Source organism: Pyrgilauda ruficollis, unplaced genomic scaffold, assembly GCF_017590135.1.
Source record: "Pyrgilauda ruficollis isolate IOZ18807 unplaced genomic scaffold, ASM1759013v1 scaffold30, whole genome shotgun sequence".
Lineage (NCBI taxonomy): Eukaryota > Metazoa > Chordata > Aves > Passeriformes > Passeridae > Pyrgilauda > Pyrgilauda ruficollis.
In genome coordinates, this window is record NW_024524378.1 from 7,632,480 (window position 1) to 7,658,432 (window position 25,953).

Genomic DNA, 25,953 nt, shown 5'->3' on the forward strand with positions numbered 1-25,953 from the left:
TATCGTGATCTGCTCAACAGCAAACGTGCTGCTTACAGAAAAAAAAAACAAACCAAAAACAAAAACACAAAACAAAACAAACAAGACTTAGAAAACGGGAAGATAACCATCAAAACAAAAAACATCCATAGAAATGTTCACTAGGCTTCTTTAACTCTTTTACCAAGGAGAGAGAAAACAGGTAATGTTCCAGAAGTCCAAAGAGGTTAAATAAAGAGAAAAAACCCACCAAAACAAATGAAAAACCCCCATACACACAACCACCCCCCTTCCCGCATACTGCCAAGTAATGATTTTTTTTTTTTTTTTGGCGCCACATCAGTGATTTGGCTTTCCAAACACAAATCCCCAAAAGTAAAATTAGTGGTTGTACAGGACTTCTAATGCTCTAAATATTGTTCTGAACTTCTGATTGGAGAAACTTGATGTTCCAGAAGGCTGTATTGAGGCAGTAACTAGAGGAGTACTTTTTCAAGACATCTCAGGACACTGTCAAAGAAGCCTACCAGTCAAGGAGAAGTAACACATTGCAATCTGCACAGTGAATGTTGACTTGGAAGACTGGTTGGAAGAGAAGCTTCATGACACACACAAAAGGCTACACTGAATGTTTCACAGCTGAACTCTTTCGTATACCAAAGTATATTCTTCTGCCAAAAATACATAAAACTACAGGTATTTTTTTCCATGAGCTTTTACTGAAAGAGAAGTAATCTGCCTGGTAGAAGTAACAGTAAAATTTGTTCTCCCCCTTGCCTTCCCATGCTCCCGCCCCCAGGATAGCTGAGATGTTTTAAATACTGTATTTTGGGTAGCAACATTCCAAATCTTTCAAATATCTGAAAGCCACATTCCCCTTTTGAAATACTTGGGGCTTTAATTACTATTTCTGCTAGGACTACAGTAATTAACTGTTGCTTACCTACACTTAAATATGACATTCAGGAGGAGGAATCTGACAAAGCATACCTTGATATTGTAGGGAATGACCACACAGGATAATTTGGCAAACTCACGCTTTATCCATCTCTTTGCCCACGCAAAATTGCCCAAGGACAAAAGCATCCTTAGCATGAAAATCCAGCTTATATCCAGAAAATATCCAGCTTATTCAAGCCCCAACCTAACTGCACACAGAACTGCATGGAAAAAATCATACTCCAAATACACACCTACCATTACAGTAGCAAATCATATCTGTTAAATAAAGAGACTGGCACTTGTCTTCAAAATTGCCTCTCCACAGTAAGCTATCGAAATACATTTTATTTCATGAAGTGAAAGTGCTGAACAGCAATCCAACAAGCAGAAACCATAATTTTTCAAAATGTGAATTTTTTTAAAAGATTAGCTGTTTACTGATAATCTTAAACATTCAAAGAAACCCATTCACAAAGTCAAAACTTGCTCTTCAGTGGTTAAACTACTGAAGGAATTTTGGCACATGGTCTTTTTACAAATTAAGTATTGTTTTACACGTCCCAAATCTGTTAGTCATAAACATTAGCAGAGGAATACAAATCACAACTTTTTAATAACCCTGCAGTAATTCTGAACTTGTTCATCTGAACTTATTTAGCTTGTTTTTCCTTCATGACTGGATAAAGCAGACTGCAGTGCCAGGTCTTGGCTCCATCGGTTGCTCATTAAACAAGATCTGGAATTTAGCATTGGATTGAATACACATGGGAACTCATGTGAAGCTGCTCGTATATCAATGATAGCTCCGTTGCTAACACAGAGTTTATCCAAGACCGTACATTTTTCGTTGACTTGAACAAAGCTGTTCACCATCCTCTGGTTTTGACGTCAGTGGACAACTACCCACTAACAGTATCTGTCACTGCAAAATGCTTGGAATTTCCTCACTTATAAAAGCTGGAAAGTTTCAAGTACAGACTTTTCATTAAAAAACAAAATGAAACAAAACTTTATTAGATTTTTCAGGATAAGATTGTTTTGTGAATATTAGGAGAAGAATTTTCATTCTCACTGAATATTTTTTCCAGTAATTTTTCGGACATAAACAACAGCACTGACTGTACAGAATGGATGTTTAAAAACCATTTTCCTATTCTGTTGCTAAAAGCTGTGGACTCAAATGTACGCTAATTCCTCAACATGGAAGCACCACAGTGAGATGATTCAGATTTTTCCCATCAACTGGACACCACAGTTATTCCAGTAGGATCTAAGTTGGACGGTATCTATTATTTAGGAAAAATGTAGAAAAACACATCCCAAGCATAAACCAGGCTGCTCACATCCCCTGCCTCTAGTCTACAACTCCTTTATTCTTACAAGCCCATGTTGGAAAAAGTCATCGTGGTGGAGACTCCCTCCAGAGAACAACATGCAGTGCTCCTTTCGGGTGAGCTCCGTGCAGGCTGTGGGGGTGTGAGGCAGGAGCACATCACCTGACTGGATATGCCCAGTTCAGACACACATCTGGTCAGGGAGACCAGAGGTATTCTACCCCAATGGAGGCCTCTGTGCCAGCAACAATGCATTTCAACCTTGATCTGAAAACCAAGCTGCTGCTTTGCAAACACACCGCTCGCTTCTGACCCCACTGATTTGGCCGAAAGCAAACAAATGTATCAACAAACCCCCGCATCTCATTGGTACAATGAAGTGGAAATTCCCCTTTTTCAGCGTGTCAAGATACCATCAGCTATTAATCCAGAGACAGGCAGTCGTGTTTAAAAATCCAGTTTCAATCTTCTACACAACTCTGTATCTATTATCTTGAGGCTCCCATCTTCCTGTGTTTCCATTCTTTTCTCCATGGAAACCCCTTTTATAGAGAGCAGGTTTTTCATCTTTGTTTTTCAGTCTAAGTGTATTTTCTGCATGGCATTTGTATAATGTGTCTATCCATGCCACACTTTTAAAAATAAGCACGTCTGTCTCACTTTAAATGTTATCACGTTACTGTGTTTATTAGACATAGCCCACATCCAAAATATCTGTTGCTTCAGGTGGTTGCGGCAGATCACAGAAATGACATCAATGACTTTTTTTCCTCTTGGAATCAAAGCTGTGCAATTCTGCATTTTTCCAATTATGTCATCCACCTATGAAGGAACACCACTATTCATTGATTAGATTACTAAGAAATTGTGTTGTTTTGATTTTCTACATGCAAAGTAAACAAACTCATATAATATTAATTGCTTCATCTCTTCACTTCTAGAGAAACCAAATAGCATACACCTGAGCAGCTATACAGATAAAATTTTCTCCCTTTCCATGAGAGGATGGACAAAAGAAAAATAATAATTTTTTAAAAGAAAAAAGAGGAAAGGAGAAAAATCCTAAGGACTATTCTGTCAAGAAAAGACAAAGCAAAAGAAACACTGAAGAAATTCTTTTAAAAGCTTGCTAGGGACCACTTTCAGTTCATAGAAAGTATGTGTATTTTCGTTCTCAAAAGACAAAACACCTCTTCTGAAGTGATTGCACTAGGAAAAGTATATCTTAACAAAACAAAAAATAAATTCTTGCAAAAAACTTGCTGCTGCTTCAGCTGCTTCTGAAAGGAACTTCAATTTTCACAACTGCATGATCTCCGATAAGCAATTCCAACCAGATGATATTGATCTGATCTTTGGCTCCAAGGCCATTCCCATATGTACTTTAGAAATAGTGCCCACACTGGCTTTACAGCTCTGAAGTTTTGTAGAATTTTATCTTCTGAGTGAGCCTCATCCCTCTTATCAGGTTCTCCCACTCTGCTATTGTTACATTCTTTCTTTGAAGATGTTAAGGCAGAGCCAGCATCTTTCCAATGAGAGGGATCTGACTGGTGATCTCCCCCCACCTCCCCCTTTTCCATCAGTTTCAATATTTATATGTGTATATAAAGTGCCCAGATTTCATGAGAGGAAGATGATGAACATTGATCAGTCGGACAAAACTGATCTATCTGGACAAAACTGATCTTCTCTGTTCTCTGTGGAGTAACCAGAGAAATTGAATATATGTAAAAGATGTTCTATACACAACTTTCCTTAATTTGACAGAGCTTAGGAGGATATAGATGCTTTTTTTGCAGAGCAGCAGGAGATAATTTCTGCATTTCATTAATATGTGAAGCCTAAATGCTGCTTTCACATGATCTTTCTTGTGATAGGGAGGTACTCTGTAAATGGTCTTAAATGTTTCCCTTGCTTGGTGAGCGCAACAGTGATAAAAAAATCTAAAAAAAAAATAAATCATGAAATGGAAGCCAAATGCTCTGTAACATGAGCCATGCTAGCTCAAAACACCTATTTCATGTAAGCTCCCTGTGTTGCTCCTGTTGTTTCTCACCCAGGTGACGTAAGACAGTGTTAGGTAAGGCAATGCAAAAATCACAGTAACACACTCGTTTATCATAAATGCTGTTGTTGAGTCAACAATACAGCCTACAGCATGCCCAGGATAATTCTAAAGTAGAATATTACCCAAATCCACAAAACCAGATTGCTTCTTGCACATAAATTTCTTCAGAGCTTGCCTGCATGTTTCTACAGCAACTTCCACCATTGGCCTACACCAAAGGACTTAAGATACAAGAATTCATCCCTGTACAGCTGAACTGTGGCAATGTTTTGTATGAGTTGTTCTTCTTGGCAGTAAATAATTCAAAGTATTTTAAAACTCCTTCACTGAGGAGAGACTGAATTTAGCATTATGCAAACAGAAATGAGAAGTCCACATTAAACACTTTCTCCAGGCACTGGAACACTCAAAGTTGAGTAATTATGACTCCCCGTGGTTTCACAGGTTAAGAGAAACTAAAGAACAACTTTGAAGTTGCTTGTTGATGTCACAGATTTAAGTGTTTTATGTACTTGCCATACCAAGTTCCTAAAATAAACTGTTTCAGAGAAGTTGCATGGGGAATAACGGCTACCCAGCCAAGGATCTTGTTTTCTGCAGTGTTTTCAGGCAGTGTAAGAACAGAACAGAGTGGTTATGTCCCCTTCATACTGCCCCTGCCCCCAGTAACTAGCACCACATGAACCTCCTGAACTAGAGGCTTCATACCAGACATTCACACTCAATAGGTATGGATCGACCTCTGAGCCCGTCCAAATCAAACGTGATCTGTGGTTTAAACTGCTATTGCAAAGAACTCTATTAATATCACATACTTTTAGTAGTTTTACAGCAGAAATACATGAAAAACATTTCAAAGTTGTTAAACTTACTGGCAAGGGAAAGAATTCTAATCAGCACCATTTTCTTCAGGTCAGTTTATCTTGAATATGAACTAGTAGGCATATCTATGAGCAGAAGACAGGAGTATCTAAGGCAAACAGTCTATCCCCAAGCCTTGCAGCGTCAGCAGTCAAATGACCCCAGGAATCTCTAAAAATACCAACTCTCATTACTTTCTGTCAGGTATGGTAAATTTTTTCTAGAATTTTTACAATGAAACAAAGAGAAAAAAAGCCAGGTACGTTGGAGCCATAACATCACCACCAGTGGAGGAGTGGAAGCCTTTGTTTCCACTCTCTCATGTCTTTGTAGGCAATCTTTATTTTTTGCTGGATATGTGTTTCTGCAAAGTGAATAAAGAATTAGAAATCAATTTAATTAAACTCAGTAATAAACTTTTTTCTTTTCCAGGTGTTAAAAACACTTAATGATTCAGATTTAGTTTGCAAAAAGTTATGAGGTGTTCATTTAAAATCTCAATGCAAGAAATTGCTCAGGTACTGCAAAGAAAACCAAAGGCAAGCCTACACAGGCAGGGGCAGGCAGGGCTGAGTTCTTTTGCCTGTTTTGTTCCCAGCTGGCCAGACAGAAACCAGCTCCAGCCCAAAACACACAATCATTTTCATGTGATGTGTCCAAGCTAATAGGCCTTATTTAGATACAACACTGCAATAATACTTCCACACAGCCACAAGATCAGAGCAGTCTCCTGTCAGATGTCTCAGTGGCCAGGCAGCTGAGCTCTGTCCTGCACCACACATGCTGGTTGGAAAGCTTTTATCATTTTATGGGAGTTGCTTTCCCTATAGCAAGTGACAATTCTTACATCAAATCCCCTGCTTTCAAGATTGTAAATATGTAGCTTAAGATATTGGACCAGAAGAAATTAATATCTAGTTACAAAGAAATCTGGGTTTAGTCCTAGTAATTCTTGCCCTGACACAAAGCTCCTCTGAAATCCAGTGGGACTGTTCTCATGAGCAATGTCTAGTGGTAAGATTCTTACAACCAGCCCCTTGTCAATATTTTATTTTTGAAATTAAATTGCTTATACTGCAGTGCTGAAGTTTCACGGGATTCCATATGCAAACAAATACCAACAAGCATATCAGCACTTCTCTAAACACTGTTTCCTGAAGTACTTAATGCAAGTCTACTGCTGGAGATGTTTCACATACCAGGTTATGCACTGAGCTCACAGCACTACAAGTACACTTATAGAAGCAAAGTCTAATTTTACAAAGGCTGCAAAATGATGTGTTCAATTTTTGACATGAATAATCACCTCCAGGAGCCAGCAGCCTGTGTGTCTACATCCTACTTGGTCGCCTGGTCAGAGAGCAAAAAGCAAAGTCAGAATGCAATTCTGGACTTTTATTTTAAAGGTAATGGGAAATTTTGCTCTCAGGACACAGCAGCACCAGAAGCTGGCCACTTACAAAACACCCCATCTCATCCCACTCTGTCTTGCCATACAACAGTCTCAAAATACAGGACAACAATGTGCAGTGTATTATGTATCCCAAAATCACACAGGTAGTTCAAGGATTGCCTCCCCTTGCATCTACTTTTTTTTTTGTCCCGTTTGCTCCTGACTGATTTTAATAAGATACATAAGATGTTAACAAGATACATAAATATGCTTATTTCACCATGTCAGGATTAGATTTAGTTAATTTGTTTTTTCTCTAGTCACACATTTGAATTGACAGACATGCGTTTTAACAGAAACAGCATTTGTTTTTAACAGAAGTACAAATTCAATACAGAGTAACAAGAACTAGATTTCAGCATTCAGAGTTCTCAAGTAAGAGTTCAAGAGAATAGAAGCTTGGAACTGTGATAGAGGAAACTTCCACTAAGTACACAAGTCCAATTTCCAATTAATGTAAACTAAAAGTGCCAAATTATAATCTAAAACAAAAACATCCCTCATTCTCTCCCCTCCCTGCCTCCAGCATTTTAACAGTATCCAGCCCAACTTTTTCTGAAGTTGGTTGAGTAAACAAAGAGACAACTGACATTAAGATAATTTCAAAAAGATAGAAAATAGGACTAGAGATGAGGTTTAGTGCAGTTTTGCTACAATTAACTGATGTATTTATGCCTTGAGGGACATGTAGGTAAGGAAAGCAACCATGACAATGCAGATGTATCCTCTGTTCAAACATTACGGTTTCACGAAATAACCTTTTTCCTACATGAAAAGCACATTCTACTAAATATATATATATAAAAGCAAATAAAAGGCAGAGTTTCTAGGAAGACAGACAGCTAGCTATGAAACTTCCTAAAGAAATCTCGGTTTACATGCATACAGGAATGAGCTTTGTGTCCAGAACGTCTTAAAATTTAAACAAATGAGAAGAGTACACTAGTACAGTTGCAGATGCCTGTAGTCTGGAAAGGATCAGATCAGTGCAGATTTACATCTTCCCAGAGCAGACATGCAACAAGCTGCAGCAGTCCGAGACTTACTCATGCTAAGCATTCTACAGTAACAGGTCAGGAGAAGAAAAAAGAAGGAAACAAAGAGAAAAGTTGAATCACACCCTACTTAAAACAGTTTTTCTGGTACAAAAATCTTCATGTAGGTTAAGGTCTACACAGAAGGATATAGCTGCATAAATGCTAAACCTCTTGGTTTAAAAACGACAGAGGAAACCTGAAGAGAAAAAGGGAACTAAGTTTGTAGGAGAGAGAAACAAGAAGAAAACAGGAAAACAAAACCAAATGTAAAGCATTAAAAAAAGCTTATGAAGGAAAAGATAAATGAGAACAAAAAAAGGCAGTGAATCAGAATCACATCTAGACTAGGATTTAATTAATATTGAACTTCATTTTCCCTTTGCTACCAATCTATTTACATCTAAATTATCAATAGCTGTATCTGTAGCCATAAAAAACCCCAAATAAAATATCTTCCCTTAGTTTTTGAATTGCATCCAAAAATAGTTAAAAACATTTCAGAAGCAAAAGATTACAAATTGGGGAACTCAGAAAAGATTTGCAGCTATCAATGAAGATAAAAAACAGATACAGACCTTTGCAAAACAGGAAAAAGTATTTTGCAAAAGGATATGGTCAAACATGAGAGGCAGCTGGAGGCTAAAACTCAGGTAATGAATGCTGAAATACATAAGAAAAGTATTTCCTCTTTTATAATTTGGGGTGGAGGGTAGTGAAGAGAGAAGTAATGTTCCCACTTCAAAGTTCCCCTAAATTTTTATGAAGGGTAGTCCTTCCAGCCTACAGCCACTACCAACCAGCTGCTTTACTAGAAATCTCATCATTTTTGGTACCCTTTAAAATTCAGGTAAATAATCCAACCCAGAAAATAATCACCAGCATAGACCAAACATTTTGAAGAATTCCAGAAAAGGCTGTGCTGAAGATGAACTCAGGGAACTGAAGACTGAATGCTATACAGTTAATAGAGACTTTTCCACTGAAATATTATACCCATGCTCCCAACAACAGATGAGCATTCCTGAACTACTTTGCTACCAGAAAGTATGCACTTTATTGGCCTTATCATTGATAAGACATTGCTCAGGCCTTCCTAGTGCTCTAAACATGAAAATATTAAGTGAAAACACAACCGAAGCCCTGAGCAACACTAGAGGCATCATGATACACATACAGTTGTTATCTGAGCTGTCTTGAAGGTATCTGTCAAAGTCTCTCAAGCTGCCAGAGACAGATGACCACAAGAATGCCCTGTTCTCCCGTTACCCCTCAAGGTTTTTCCTACGGCAGTGCAGCCAGTACTCTACCGACTCCACTTTGTTCTGCAGTGCTACAGCAAGTGTGGCCCTTCTCCTTACTCACCATGGGGGATAGATGTGGATGACATCCTGTGGTCTGCTCTTCAGGTGAGCTGCTGTCTCTCTTGTGAAGAGGACCTTGAGTATCGGTTCCTCTGCATTGATGACAGCATCCTCAGGTGAAAGCGTAGCAGGAGACTGTTCCAGCTGCTGGCAGATGGCAACTTGTATCGTGCACTCCTCAAATATTTCTAAGATCTTCACAATTAAAACACCAGATTTATCTAGGAAGAAAGTGAAAATAAAAAATAAAAATGCAAAGTCTGGATGAGGAGAATGAAAGAAGTTCTGGCACTCTAAAGATGTGCATCCCTCTGTGCTCTGCACATCTGTCCAACCGTGATAAATCGACATATGAGTAGAATACACAGCCTTATTGAAAGACCTATGTTGAGCTTTTGCAGTAATTTTTGTTTTCTCTATAGATACTATTAATTGTAAAGAAAAAATCCCACCTGCACTTCTTCCACATATCAATGAACTCAGAAACTCCCTACAAGAAGCCCTCTCCCACCACATCTCAACTTTCAAAACTTGCAAATCATTGACTTTGTTCAGTCTTTTTTATTAGATACTGCAAAAAATGCATTTATTTAAAAACAGAATAATCGAACACTGTGTTAAAAATGAAGTTGTGTTTGCCCTTCTTGACCTTTCTCAAAGCAGCAGCTGTCAAAAACCAAATTGGAAGAATACAAAGCATCTAAAAGCTGATGAGTCACTCTGAGGGACAAATGTGGAGAAAGAAGGAGTAAGATGCACTGCCTAAAAATAATTATTGCAAAACTGATCATCCATTTTATCAGTGGGCAGTCAGGGTAGTCAGAAGGCTCTGTTGTTTTAAAGCAACATGAACAGATCAATTCTTAGCAATTTCATCTCTGCTGAACAAGAAACAACTTTGCACTGAAATGAAATTACCCTGGGTCCCTTTGCACTCTGCACAGGGCCGCAGCTACTCAGACAGACTACAAGCATTTAGTGGGGCAGAAAAGGGTCCCAGAGGACAAGGGCAGCAGATCCCCAGTTCTACCCTTTTTGATTTACAAGTTGCATTGGGAAAAACATAACATCCCAAGAAAAACAGCTGATATAAATTATTGTCTTCCCACAGCAAAGAAGAAACAGGGGAGGAACAGTGAACGTGATACTGGAACTTAACAGCAGAGCTGTACTAGTTATTTGTTTGTTTATTTTAAGGCTCATTTCACAACTGTGAATGTTTTTCCTCTGGAAAATAAATCAAAATATTTGAGTTTGAGTTTATGAGAAACTTCAAAAAAAAAATTAACCCAACCCTCAAGAAATCCAAACCAAAAAAACTGGGCCCTAAAACCTTTCAAATTTATTTAATAAAGTTGAATTATACACAAGTAAAATAAAAAATTCTGTCCCTTTTTTATTAAATTTCATACTGAAACTGAAATAAAGCAATTTGGAAATATACAACTAAATTGTTCTCAAAACCACTTTCATGCGAACCCATTTTTCATCACACGCAACATGCTTCTGCAAAGCATTCTGCTTCCCCTGAACTGGTATTTTCCAGCTCTGTAAAGGGTTCCACCAGACAGTCTGACACAAAATGTACATAAGCCACTTCTGTCCAAGCCAGTACAGCCTGACCTCCTTTTCTAGATCTGAGAAGAAGGAGAATGAACCCTTTCTGCCAAATCCTTTGAAACTGACTGATGAAGAGAGATGGTTGCAGCCTGCTGCTGCTCCTCACTGCTGTCACCTTCTCGGAGAAAGCTGTAACGTCACAGTGCCACTGCAGATACTCACTACACTGAGATAATGTTTGCTTATGTGAAAATTCTGACAAGGGTGAGCAATGACTAGTTTTCTATGCCTGAAGGGAAGGGCTTAGAATATTCACAGTTGAATTCTGTTTTGCCTGACTAGCTGCAGTTGTGGTCCTCTGTCAACCCCAAGTCATTTGGCACGCATAAACAAATTCTGCTAACCACAAAAATTCTCATCCTTTAAAGTAACTAAGCATTTACCTCTTCCCTCTAGACATACAGCACAATTTGCATTTACATCCACTTTAAAAACCAAGTCACAAAAACAAAATCAGTCTCAATTTTCAAATGCACCAACAGCTTATTATAAAAAAAGTATTATGACAGCTTGTGAGAGAGACTGCTCATCGCTTCTGAACCAAGCATTTCTTACGTGCAGAATTTTATGATAATTCTTACTGGTCAGCAGCTTATATGTTACTCATTTTATAAGCTGGTTGAAGACAATGAATGACAGCCTAATAACATTTTTCTTTTAAATACCTCTGACTGTACAACAGTTAAAAATACTAGGCAAATCAAGAACTATATCTGTGTGAAAGTTTCTAAAAGACATTGGAGTAAAAAATATCCTACCATGACATCAGAGTCTCTTGCAAGCCTAAAGCTGGTGGAAACACTGGGAGCTGATTCTAAATGAAGCAGAATGCTTCTACACTAAAAGCATCTCAATTTCGACCAGTAGCCAAGTCTCACACTTGGCACACATGCACATTCTACAGAACCACAATCTATTTGTTTATTTAGATGCACAGAGATAGTTTAGTTTAATTACTCTGAAATTATTATTACTGCTGATGATAGTGTTCTCTTGAACAACATGGAAAAGCACTTTGGATTTCTGGCACATGATGAAACACCAAAGTTCAGAATGTAGCTTTGGTTTAATACATTTGGCTCTTGTATTGTTATGTCAATCAAAAATAAATCAAACATATGTGGCTGCACACTGAAGGGCAAATTTGTGGGTGAGGAGACAGGCTGGATCACTGCAAATTCTATGGTTTCCAGAGTTTACTTGTTTGTTCATCCATGTGAAAATCTCACTTTAGGGTTTTGCATTGTTCTTCTTCACCCTCAGATAACTTACATAAATTCCACTTGCTTGCTGAAGTTATCATTCACTTACTTTCATTTACAAAGCAGAGTTACAGCTCAAGAAATTCAGAAACAGATATGTGCATGTTTCAAGGCAATACCTAGTAATCTTAAATAAGGAAGAATACCTTACAATTGTATGCATTTTAAAAGGTGCTGTCAATAACTGTGCTGCAATTGTGCCCATTCTTACACTGCACATTTCTCCATTTCCCATTCTGCTGCCCAGAATACTCATGGATTTCTTCAGGGTTAGCTCCTAGGAGAATTAAGGAGCTAATTCAGCCAACTGCAAAGCTTGTTTCAGTTTACTTAATTCAAGGTAACCTTTATTCTCCCACTGAAAGACAAGTACACATGCACACTCACTGTGTGAGTGAGCACACAGCTGCCTGGATGCATTTAGAAATCTTCCATGAAGCAGCAATCAGCAATTTGAGGACTGTTTAACAAAGCTCTTACAGAATCATAGAAGATCTTGAGTTGAAAAGGGTCCATAAGGACTCTCAAGTCCAACTCCCTGCTCCTCACAGGATCACCTAATACTAAATCATACAAAAAATGTTCCTTGAAATGACAGGCTTGGTGCATGTGGGGAGCTTGTCTAGTGATTGACCATGTGTTCAGTGAAAGACCTGCTCCAAATATTCAGTCTGGCTCCAGAGGCCTCTGCAAAGTGAAATGCTTGGGGGAGATAAAGATGGAAACCCAGATCAGCCTGACCAGTGTGAGACATAGGTGCATTTCTCAGCAAAGCCCTGGGTGTCCTGAGCTCCGGTGACAGAGTGCTGCTGCATTTCACTGGTCCTGGAACACAGCCCAACATGGACAGCTGCCCCTTCCAGCATCTCTCCATAGCCTTCACAGAGTCAGCTGGAAAGTCAGAGAAAACATCCACTGACACAAGGATTGTCTGAAATATCTGGCCCTATGAGTAAAAACAGAGAGTTTATTCATCCCAGGGGCATGAAGTGTAATTCAATCACTGATACACAAGGCTTAAGGTGCCACAAAGAAAGCCAGAAAGGCACTGATAAATCTGGCTGAGTATGAATTTTGCAGAGGTATTTGAGATGTACAACGTGCCCTCTAAAGAACACCATCTGAAAGGAGGGGATCAGCCACCAAGGCCTGTAATGCTCCCTCACTTCTCACAGAATTTTCCATAAGAAGAGAAATCTTCACAAAGACTTGCAGTAACATGCTGGCTACTACTGAATCAACATATTGGTCACAGAAAGGACAGTGTACAAGAAAAATCAGGCACCAGTTAGGAGCTAGATTAGTTACATCATCCTTTGCAGAACACCACTGTGATAAATGCCACCCTTTGAAAAGCAACAGACAGAAACCATCGCTAGATGGACCATGATCAAACATATTAGTTCCTTCACACTTTGCAAGTGGTCCTGAAGGAGTGAGATCCATGAGAGAGACTGACTAGTGGGAGGAATGAGCCATTTAAGCAGGGAAGCATCTTTGGTGGAGCCTTGCTGTGATTGGTAAGAACCTCCCTCACCTTGCAGACAAGAAACAAGAAGCTCTGATAAAGATGAAGAAATCCTGATCCAAATCTGGGCATATGGAACATCAACCTCTCACTGCTACTATTAGTAAAACCTTTGAAATCACAGGGGAAGGTCTTTTTTGCAACAGTAGTAATGCAGCAAACCTGGCAATGACCTTGGGCATAATTTCCAAAAAAGCCTGATGATACATAATTGTGTGATCAAACCAGGTCTATATTGTATGCATGGGTTCAGAAAAACAACCAGTAACTTTTTGGTAGGAGAAAAACTTATTTAGAACTACTAAGAACATAGACAGTAATTCTGGTTTAGAAAGTCCCAGAGTCAGAGATCTGTGGGAGGTATTTGGGAGAATATTTTGGGAAAATACCATCAAGAGTTAGCCATTTTTATCATTTTTCTAGGCATTTTTTGTAGCTCTTGTCACTGCCAGAAACAGGATCCTAAGCTAGAGGCACTTTGGTTTCACCACCTAAGAGATCTGCTCTGACATACACAGTTAATTATTTAATTCCAGGTGTTCTCTGGGATGTTAGTTTCTCACTCCAATTTGCAACCCAGACATGAAGTAGCTCAAAGTTAATTCCAGTACCTGGGAGATGAACAAACAAATTTCACTGAATGCATCAGTTTCCTTGGGTACTTATTTTCATTTTTGTTTATTAATTTAGTACAAAGGGGGATGCTGCCCTTCAGTCATATACCATATGTCATACACCATGACATCAAAATATATTTTGATGCAGTATTTTGCAGATGTTCTGCATTTACTCTGAATTCCAGAAGGGTTAAAAAGAAATAAAAAGAAGGAAAAAAAAAGTGGGGGGAAGGGCAAAAGAAAGCTCCCCCTTCCTTTGGAGCTCACAGACCCTGAGGTCTTGAGCCCTTTGAAGACCTCAGATGACTACACAGTCTCTAACCTAACACAGTGGCTTCACAGCAGACACATGTATTTAAGCCACATCAACACTGAATATACATGGTCACAGATGATGCACTGGCCATGCCAAGGGCAGCCTAGGAGTGAGGCTAAGAAGAAAGCCAGCCTGCTTTGACTTTCAACAACCAAAAAGCAGTTTGGAGACGAGAGAAGGAAAAAAACATTGAGGAGCACAATTTAAAAAAAACCCAAATGTTCAGACATTCTGGCTTCAGTGCCTGAAATACAACTCTAAAGTTTGTTTTAATAACTCTGTTACTACCAATAAGGAAGACAAATGAGGAGGAAAATATAGAAATTATGATCTCTTGGGAGCAACAAATTTTATGTTTCTCTAGTGACAGAGTGACAGGAAGCTGAACACACTGCAACGAGAGTATCCATGGTGCTTGATGTATGGAAATGCATCAAATGTCAATATCAGTAAGACTGCATGCAGTTTCACCTCACTCCAGTAAATTTTGCTAAAATGCTGCTGTTCAAGTGTTCCAAAAGAGCACCTGTAGCCTTAAATGGAAAGTTCTCAAAGGGAAGAAACTCTCTTTAGAGCTGGTCAATAGAACTCCAGCAGCGGAGCAATCTCTACAAGACCTACAGAGTGAGACAAAATGTTTCAGGACCACAAACTGAATTCTGCATGGTTTGAACATGTCAGCTGGGACAGCCAGTGCACGTCCCTGCAGATCAGACCAGCAGAACCAACACTAACACCACCACATCAACAAGAGCAAAACAAAGCCAAGTTTAGTCTATGACAGCAGGCACTCCTGAATTTTCCATTCTTGCTGAAAATGTCAAAAGTCTTGCCATGCTGTAAGAATGCATCTTACCCACAGGGCTGAAGGATGCGATGTGCCCATCTGAATATAACTGAATGTAACAATCACATGACACCAGGCAGAAATAAGTTCATAAAGGCCACAGTACCAATGCAGAAAACAGTGAACTACAACAACACAGACCACTTAGAAACACAAAAGAAAACTGAAGCATAGGAAAATGCCAAGCAGTGAATGGCTCTGCTCCACTGAGCATTACAGAAAAAAAACCCAACTTATATCCAAGCATGAAGAAGAATGGAGTGGAAATTATTATTACTGTGATAATAAAAAGCCTATAGTAATAAGGACCATATGCATACCTACAATATACATGTGAACTATCATGAAAAGCAAGACTGACAAAATAAAACTCCTCAGCCACAAGACTTACCTCACAAGTCACATGGATAAAAAAGACCAAGCAAGCATGACAAGAGGCAAAAGGAAGACTATTTCACCTTCCATTTAAATAAATTAAAAAATCACCCTTATGCAAGTAGAGCTTTCTGAATAAAGCCATTACAAACTCATAAGAAGACACAAGGGAGGAAGATGAGTTTGCTTGAAGCCACATTAGTATTTGAAAAACTGCTAACAAATACATGTTTTGTGCAAAAATAGTAAAGGCAACTTGTTCTTATCAGCTAAACAGTCAAAATTCTTCATCTTAGTGATATCTGAATGATATGGAGAAAGGACAGACACTTTTAAGAAAAACAAATTACTGTTACTTTTGCTCAAAGAACTATCAAACAAATAGTATACATGAACTGCAGTTTAGAAGCAAATTTTTACTTTACCTGACATTTCTAAATACATGGTTGAGAAGTTAAGCTATACTTTCTCTTAACTGGGAAATTCGTTAGAAATATGCAGTATGTAAAATACAGGTGTTACACATGAGTCAAATTTCTACTAATCTTAAGTAAAAGCTTTCATAAAATAAACTTTCCCACTGAAACTACAAAGAATTGTGGGCAATTAAGGTTGGGAATAGTACTCGCTGCACAAAGAATGAAAGTCACCCTTTGCCTTTGGTTCAGATGAATAGGTCAAACACACATTATGGAATTATAAAGGAAACAAAGAAAATTCCACTTCATGCCTTGTTTAATAAAGCAAACTAGCAACACTCTTCCAAATTTGTCTCACTCAGTTATTTTTCAAAGGCATTATTTCATCCCAACATAATTTAACTTCTAATTGTCAAATGTGGTTCCAAAACTGCAGTTAGTAGACACTCTCCTGGGACATCACATACTATCTGCAGTGGAAGAATAGCCAACCACTTTCTGGTTCAAGCCACGAAGTTTTACTTTCATTCTTAAGCACAAAAAGTACAAAATGTCAAATTACAGGCATAAATCAAAACAAAAACATTATTTTGCTTGGTATCCTATTATTGCTCTTTCTCTTCCCTCATGTATAACTTACAGGTGCAGGCATAACAAACTCAGCAAGCAGGTAGATACCAAGCAGACCCTTGTAATTCAAAGTCAATGCTGAAAACCAGGTCTGGGTTTCAAGGTTTTCAAAGCCTGTACAAAACCATCTGGTTGCTGTTCTGACCTATACATGTTGCTATTCTTCCTGGGCTGGTAACTTCTTAAGCCATTCAAGAAGATTTCTCTCAGAAACACACCAAGTCTCTCATAGGCATGATGGCTTCTTGCCACATTTATATAAATTTTACAAAAGTCTGCTGAATTTGGCTGTGCTTTAAACACTACAAATTCTTTATAAGAACATATGTGAGCTACTTAAAGAGACTATGCATGTCATTATTGTTTCTCATAGGAAAACAAAAACAATACAAAGAATTCTTGTTTGAAGAAGACAAGTTCACATTTGAGTTTTTCTTTTCCAACACTGTAACAAGTTCAGACAGTTGGCTAGGAAAAAAAAATTGGCCACTTGCCATGTCTCTAATTTATAGTATTAATTCTTAAGTAATAAAACAAACTATCAAGAAATAAGAAATAAGCAACAACTAGCAAATCTCAGATTTCTGTCTTTTTAGAAGAATTTTACATAGTAAAGAAAACCCTGTTAAGGGGTACCCATGTTTTTTTCATCAAATACAAGTTTCTTGGCATTCAAGCTGCTAAAATAATTTCTTCCCATCATCCTAACTAGTCAATGAAACTGGAAGAGAGGGAGAGATTGTTTATATCCTCTTCTGTAAGTCTTTCAGCCTTCCTGAAAACGTGTGGCATGAGACCCTGTCCTCATCTCCAGGGCTTCACCCTCCTCCCCCCTTGTATGTGTTCCATTTGCCCCAGTAAACTGAAAATTTGCTGCCCCTTGATGGTCACTTTTCCCTGAGAGGAAGGAGCAGTTTGGAAGGAAAAATCAATGGTTTTGTTTTATTGTCAGTTTACTACTCAAATTCAGTTGTAACACAATCACGAATCTTAACCTTGGATCAACAAATACCAAATCTTGCAGCAGATTATAAATGCTAGAGAATAAAATGTTTCTGCATTTAAGGTAAAGAACTGCTTTGACAGTAGCTGTAAGACAAACAAAACCAATAGAAGGTAGGATGTATAGAAAGCAGAATTTCAGAAGTTACAGTAGGAATCCACATGAGTTTGCTTTAAATATTATTAGTGTCCTCTCCTATAGACAGGAAGGTTGTCTGAATGTAACTCAGAAAACCACTATTTTTTCTTCCAGCAGATGTTGACAGGAAAAAGGTTTGGGTTTTTGTTGTGGGTTTGGTTTTTTTTTTCTCTCTCTCTTTCAGCTGTCCAGATCTCCTCTTTGCCCAAACAGGAAACTTCATGGGGAAGTTGCAGCACTGCATACAGAAAAAAAGCCTGCAAATGGTCTACAAGCCCGTGCACAGAGTACCCTCAAACCATCAGCTTGGCTGATCAGAGACTTGCTGTTACATGGCCTCCACCTCAGCCCCCCTTTTACATCTTGTGAAGAACAGAAAATTTTGGATTTGTGGCAGAGCCTGACATTCACCTCTGTTAGAGCTGAACCACAGAAAGCATCCAACCAATGCTGTGTAGCACGGGCAAACTCTGGTATTTCCTCCCTGCAGGCCTCTGCAAGGCTACCTTGATTTAAAGAAGTGGGATTCACCTTACAGAAATCCCATATCCTTAGTGAGTGCCTATCCCAACACAGGGACCAGCTCTAGAATGTGACTGTAGCCCAAAACTGTCAAAATCTGAGAAAGCACTAAGGCTTCTTCTACCCTGCAGAATGAGTCAGCCAAAGTGAGACCCTGTGCACTGCATAAACACCAGAAAGTGCGTGCTCTCTGAAAGGAGGTGCTCTCTTCTGGGCAGTGATTCATCCCAGTGACCAAGAGGCAGCCAAACCACAATGGTTACTTACAGAAAGGGGTCAGGGAGGTAACAGACAGGATTTAAAAAAAAAAAAAAAAAAAACAAAGCAAAAAACTAGGGGTTTTTTGAGTAATATGGACATGGATACAACCTAAAAGTAAGCAACAGCAAAATAAAGGCATACAATTCTGCAATTTGAAATGTCTAATGGGGGTGACAGCTGGAACTTCTGGAAACATTTTTCCTTAAATCTCATATGTAAGGAGGACTTCAAACCAATCTCATTTGAAATTGCTCCCCGCTGCTTTAGCAATGAACTTCTGGTCTGCATGTCTATGGGATATCCAAAATGACGTGACAGCTCTCCCAGCAACTAAGTTACTTCAATCCTCCACATTAATCTTCAGGATTCTTTAGTGACTCAAATGAGTTTGTTATTTGAAAAGTTCTTTCCTCTAATTCTGTGCCTAAGTCAGAAACAGTCCTGGAAACAGTGTGGCTTAGAAATGCTACTGGGCAAAACAGAGGGGAAACAAAATTCAAGAAGATTCTTAGATTAGTGAGACAGCCTTAACTTGAACCTAAAGAGATGAAAGCTGAAAGTGGCACGCATTTGCTGTGCTGACACTTCACATTCCTGACTACAAGCAAAGAGAAGGTTATCTAGTTACATTACTAAAATTTCAACCATTCCAACTGATGTCCTCCAAACCAAACACCAATTTCATTTTAGTATTACAAAACATTATGGCTGTTCTAAGAATACAACTATCAAAAATAAATTTTGCCCTAGATGAAAAAGTATCCCCAAAATACTATGACAGCTATTTTAATGATTATTTTATAATCATTATATTTTGGAATAAGGATTGAGAATTGGAAGTGAAATTGAAGCTGTGGAATTGAAGTGTATTACTAAATTTATGGCATGTTCAGCATTTTTCAGAAATTGTAGCAAATGCTTGCAGGGTAAATGAAACAGTAGTTTGTCCTAAAGACTTCTTGTACATTTTTTTTTATGATGGAAAAGGCATATCCCAGAAACAGTTCATCTTCTGCCAAAACTAAATCATCTTAAAGACACTCATCAGAATTTTTTAAATGTACTTAAGAATAGAGCAAGGTATTTTCCCATAGCCTTTTTTCTCATAAAATGCTAACGAATTCTGACTCATTTTCTGAAAGAAAGAAGAAAAATCAAAGAAAGGAATTCAGCCAGGGGCAGATGTTTAGCATGGAATATTTCAGCCTAAAAGTTGGTCTAACAAAATGGTGAGCAGCCAAACACAAGGTTTTGTAATGACACATGTGAAACTAGGACAAAAAGAATACTAGCAATGTTGGAGGTCTGTTACTACAAAGTGCATTAAATTTTTTCATTTTATTAAAAAAGGCAAGCCTATTCAATATCTATTTCTGTTCCATATTTGAGAAGCAGCGAGAGGATGGCCTCACTCCATATAAGAATGATGAAGTAACCTCTCATGGTTTTAAGTAAGCATGCCTGTACAATTTTCAGCATAGCATTTTTGAAAAGAGCTGGCTAAAGACATCTCTGGTTCCCTGATGTCACTTTCTAGAATGTATTCAGATACTGGTGAAATTCCAGAGGACTGAAAGGACAATGATATTGTAGTACTATTCAGGAATGGCAAACAAAGTGGCTTACAATAACTGGAGACCAGCTAGCCTGACATCAGATCTAGGCAAAGTGGCTGGAAAAATAAGTAAGGAATTAAGTTCAGAAATACAACGTGCTATTCCACATGGGTGGCATTTTGAACACACAGCATGCAAATGGCCAAGGGATGTAAGCCCTCTAAAACTCCAGTGAGAAACTGAGACCAAGCTTTAGCCAACAGTTTGGGTGTAACTTTAAATCATACAACCTTCTTATGAAAAATCAACCATTTTCACTATGAGTAATGTACCCTTTGAGTGGAATGAAAAAAAAAATTAAAATCCTGAGAGCTAACTTTGTGAATTACAGTTAGAGCTTTTTACCACTGGAGAATTACAACTGAGTAACAGCAGTTCCAGCAGGACTTACAAGCAAACACTCATGCTATTGTTTCATCAGTGACATAACTGTGTGAATACCACAAACTCAAGAAAATTTGTGACTAAAAGAGGACAGGCTTTTGCTATACAGTGATCTGAACTGCATCATTAGCTGCACTACTTAAGTAAAATCAGCCACGATACAGCACAAATGCTTCCCTGTGTTTAGGCAGAAGAAACAGAAAGAGTAGCTGGAGAGTGGGAAACAGCATATCAGAAAAAAAACAGCTGTAAAGGTTACAAAATCATATTGGACAATCAGTTTGAGGTGAAGTCCCAGCACTGTGCTGTGAGCAAAGCCAAACCAGACTCAAACACTTATCACAGGCCTTGAATATCCAGGAGTCTGAGAAGTGAACTGGACCTGGCCAATGATTTTAATGAGACTAAACACATGGAATTGCTATGTATTGTATGAAGAACACATGGAATTGCTATCTTTGTTCTTAAGACCCTGCTGTAAAGTTCAAGAGGTACAGTAAAAAACCACGAAAGTCACTTGAACACTGATAACAATGCTTTAGAGACCCTTAAACAGCTCAGTCTGTTCAGTTTATGAAAATTGGGAGGCAGCAGAGGTTTTGCTATGTAAGAGCCAGAAAGGGAAAATGTCACATACTAAAGAGCGCTTTAAGGGAGAAACAAGAAACAAAAGAGGGAAACTGAAGCCAGACAAATTCAGATTTGGAAGAAAAACCACCTTTAAAAATTTGGGAGTAGAACTGGGGACAAACTCTCCAAGTAAATGATAGATTCACTTATCCATGTGTTTTCAAATTAAGACCAGAAGACTTTCTGAAAAATAAATGCAAGTCAATATATGCTCAAAAATAAGCAGTCGGCTTAATACAGAATAAATTATTGGCATTTTGTAGACTATAGTCACACACACAGAAGCTGATTAAAAACTTCTTAATACTTAAACTCTATAAATCCATTACCTCTCAAGAAGCACTACTGAAAGGTGGTGCTATCAGTCACCAGTAACTAATTTGCATGACTACCACTGTTTCCTTTTAAGTGATGTGCACACTGCAGTTATGCTTCACACTCATTTCATAGTTGTGCACTTTTTGGTCACACTTAGTGCCACTTACAATTTCAGCACTTATCCATTTGTCTATTTGTTGTCAAGAAGTGATCACATAGCAAAAAGAACAAGAGGAAAGGTTGATTATGAAGAAAGGAAAAAAAACACCAAAAAAATCTGAGCACCCATAAATTAAAACTTTAATTGTCCTACAATCTGCTGAAAACACTATTTTTCCATGTGTTGCTGGATATCAAGAAGCTGTGAAGAACTTAGATGGAGGCTACTTAAAATATATCCTTTACCTTATACATTGAAATGATGACTGAGTTGTTAGAACCTTCATATTTACCAGAAATGCAATTATTAGCTTAGAAGACCATCACTATAATATTAAACCTAAGTCAGGAAAGACCAGCAAATAATATAAACTTCACTTTTCCCCCTACATAGGCCATAGATACATATATGTAGGTATAATACTTTCACAGTGGTATTGTGTTATGCTTCTTACCTGAGGGGATTTTATCATCTGAAAGACACTGATGCCTCCAAAAGCTAATGGCAGATCTTTCTCTGTTCTGGAGCCGACACAACCTCTCAGCTAGCCCGCCTCTGCAGAGAATAAAGGAATGCTCAGTTTTGCCAGGAATCAGTATTTGGTTGGCCAAATGACAAGCCACAGGACAGATGTATATGTATATATATGTATGTATGCTTTGACCCTTAGAAACAGAATCATACAGTAAAACCATGTTTTGTAGATTAGTTCTCCAAATTTTGAGTTTTCCCATGGAGTAACTCCCAACAAAACACACACCTAGGGTCAATACACACAACAAAACGTTTTCAGTATCTGGGTGTTCAAACTCTTCATGTTTTCAGTCCTGTCTCCAGTATGAGGAGTGTAAAAAATGGTTTCTAACTTTCCCTTGCACTTATGAACAGATCCTATTAGAAACCAGAGACAGTTGCAAATTCAAAACAAACCAGTGTAACCACTAGTTATAACAGGTTGGGTTTTCTTTTCCCTCACAGATTTGTTTGTCTGTTGGCAAGGAGTGATCACAAAAATATTCTTTTACCCATACTTGACCCTATGATTCATTTCACAAGCTGGGTCAAGTGTGCAGTTTCAGTGGTCTGAACACTCTCCAAGATGAAATTAATTTAGCATTCCCAAGGTGAGGAGCAGAGGAGTGGCATCTAGCACAAATACACTTAAGGTAACACTAAAGCAATTCCTACCCTCGGATTCAAAGCCAGAAGATATAATTTCTCACTTTTAAGAACAAGAAGATGTATGTGTTGGAAGCTCTCTTTGGGCTACTACAAAGAGCTCTGGACTACTGTGGGAGTGTTTGAGCATTTTTCTTTGGCTTCAAAGAAGTTATTTGCATAAAAACCTTCATTCTTTTGTTGCAGTGTAAAGTTTCTCCACAAGTACTACCGAAAATATTAATAAGGATTTCTACCAAGGTGAAATGCGTCCTTGAGTTAAACTGGTTTAGGAATCAACAGAGATAGCATACAACCACCTTATGACTGTTTGTGTGCATGATGAACATTTTTTGGTTTAGTTAAAAAAGACAAATAGCTTGGTAAGGCTCAGATAATAAATGTGAAACTGGGAAGACACACACATACGGAAACTGAGAAGGAGCTAAAGAGGCTAAGCAGGACTTCAGGTGAGTTGTAAAAAAAAAAAAAATCTCTTTTTGGTTACCAGTTATTAAGCAATTTCATCTACAGACAAGTCAACACATTACATAAAAAGTAGTTAGCAGTGTCAGCTGAATTTTTAATTAACAACTGTATCCTTTGCAAAATTATAAGCATCAGAAGAATTTTCAGATGCAGTGGCTAAACATCTAAATAGTAGATCACAGAATGAACTCTGAACTACAAAGCCTTATTTAAGCCAAAATGACCTATAGAAGTTTGGCAGTTTACATTGCTACATCTCTATGGCCAGTGTCAGGCAGAGACAAAAGAAACTCAGAGGAAGAAAATCCCCAAAGCCTCAAAACAGAGAACCCAGACTTAACAAGCTATGAACAATGCTATATTAAGAAGGAAAACAAACAAAAATGCTAAGAAAATACTGGGCTTCATTGAAGTTCCAAGTAAGCTTAACAACCTTGTTTAATCCTGGTTTCAGCAAGGACTTTAAGACTAGCAACTAATACAGAAGTACAATGGAAGCTTTGGTTCCAAGAGCAGCACAGCCAAGCACAAAACTTCATACAGGATAACCTACTCTGCTGATAACACTGTGTTCATCATCTACATTTCCCCCAAACTTGAGCACTGAAGCACTACCACACCAGAACACTTGTGGGCAAACAGCTCTACAGACCCAGTTTCTCTTCTCAGGGAACCATTCTCAGATGCAGTTGTAATTCAGCTTGGCTGGTGGCCTACATGAGCCATGCTGGAATTGGTGGATGCCAGCTCAGCTAGGCTTAAAAATGCAGCAGTAAAATGCATTTTCAGATTGCTTGTTTAAAAGTCTTGCATGTGTGAGTCTGCATCTGCACTACGTGGTCGGCCTGGAGCAATACACTACACAGTTAGTAGCTCAAACACTTGTTTTGCTGAAAGAAAACTGTTCAACATGAGTGTTCTCCTACTTCATTCCCTCCACAGATGCCAGTCAGAGGAATGTATTTTATTTGTTCAAATCGCAAGAAAGCCTTAAAGTACCAGCAGGAGAGAGCAGCTATTATTGGCTTAATTTTCCCCTTTTTCCCTGAACAGAGCTATGGTTGTGTCCAGTCAATCAGTTCCTACTCTTCTGCAAGCCCACTACTGTTACACCTATGGCAGGAATGCCTTGTAGCATGAAGGAAAGAAAGCATGTTTCTGATTCCATGGCTACTCCACTCAACAGCAAGACATCATTCCTGTTTTAGGCCTGATATGACTACCAAGAAGGTTCCAATGATGCTCACAATTTCATTACTAATTTGCTGACCATGACTGCATTAGAATACCAGTTATCACAAAGGTCCATGAAAAATAAAACTCTGACTTTCCTTAGTAGCCCTCTGTGCTAAGTGCACTGATATTTATTAACCATCATCCTTCCACTCACATTCCAAATGTGGTTAAAAATAGCTTAAACAGAAAACACCATAAAGCATTTTGCATCTGCTTGGTTGCAGAACATAAAATATAACTAAGAATGCATTTATGAGAGGCTCTCAGCTGGTCATCAGAAATGTTGTTTTTATACTGTTTCATAGCTCATGAAATTAGAAAACACAGTTCAAGGACATGCCATGAACAAAAAGACTTTGTATGGCCAGAGCAACAGTTGGTACTTTATGGTTTGTTTCTTTTAAAAAGGTAGAAACAAAGGAGGTTAAACACCACTGCAACCCAGCAGGTCAACCCCCTTTGTAGCTCAAACACATAAAACAAAGGAAAAGGTGATTTCTGGTACACAAAGTAACAGATTTGCTGACAACAGCATTTGAAAACTACTCATTCCTTCCAAAACAGTACAGGTGCCCGCACTGTAAAACACTCGTGCATGGACTGTGTCATACTGTGAACTATACAGAGTCAGAGTCACTCCTGGCTGGGCAGTAAGAGGTAAGCCAGCTTCTGGGGGGTAATTGGCAAATATATTTTGATTACTACAGTATCAATTCTGTAACCAAGGGAATTGACAAACTATTTTATTGAAATAATAAAAACTAGTTTAGGATGTACACTTTCCTGACCAGCACTTCAAACTTGCCCCCTAAATGTTTTAATACGAGCAAATTGAACACATTTGGCAAATTGTTAATGCAAAGGCTGTTTGGTGAAATCAAGCTGCTCAGATACAATCTCCACTGCCTACAACCTGTCTTCCAGTACAACTATTTTGTTCCTTTAATTCCCTGAAGTCCACAACCTGCTTATTTTTAATCACAAAACTTCCAGTACAACTATTTTGTTCCTTTAATTCCCTGAAGTCAGACAGATTTAAAAGCAGCAATTCATGTCCTATTTCCATACTAAATCTGAGCTTGTTGAAATACTCTATTTAAAACAACACATTGCCTTTACTGTCTATGTCCAACAATATCCACATGAAAAACAGCTTTGATGACCATAAGAAAGCTCAGCATCCTGTACAACAGCTCAGGTTCTGGTAGTTGCCCTACCCATAAAATTTAATAGCAAGACTGAGGAGTTTTGTGACAGCTATGACCAAAAAGTAATACTGAGCCTGATCTGTGACTTCCAGGCTGGTTCCTATTTCCCAGCTCCAAAGAGGTTAATAGAAAGCAACAACAAAAGAGCATTAGTGAGTCTGCTGTGCTTTGAAAAGTA

The 25,953-nt window shown here is 38.3% G+C and overlaps 1 protein-coding gene across 3 annotated transcripts in view; it reads right to left on the reverse strand.

The window, feature by feature from the left end:
- The window catches only part of SPIDR (scaffold protein involved in DNA repair), a 195,258-nt gene that overhangs the window by 111,485 nt on the left and 57,820 nt on the right, over positions 1-25,953 (reverse strand). For all 3 annotated transcript variants that reach the window (XR_005955639.1, XM_041473623.1, XM_041473624.1), the window contains exons 7-8: positions 22,139-22,239; positions 9,040-9,259 (exon numbers count right to left, since the gene is read on the reverse strand). Coding sequence is in view for 2 of the 3 variants with exons in the window: in XM_041473623.1 (XP_041329557.1) it covers positions 9,040-9,259; positions 22,139-22,239 (321 nt within the window). In the remaining variant the exon portion in view is untranslated. The remainder of the gene's footprint in view (positions 1-9,039; positions 9,260-22,138; positions 22,240-25,953) is intronic.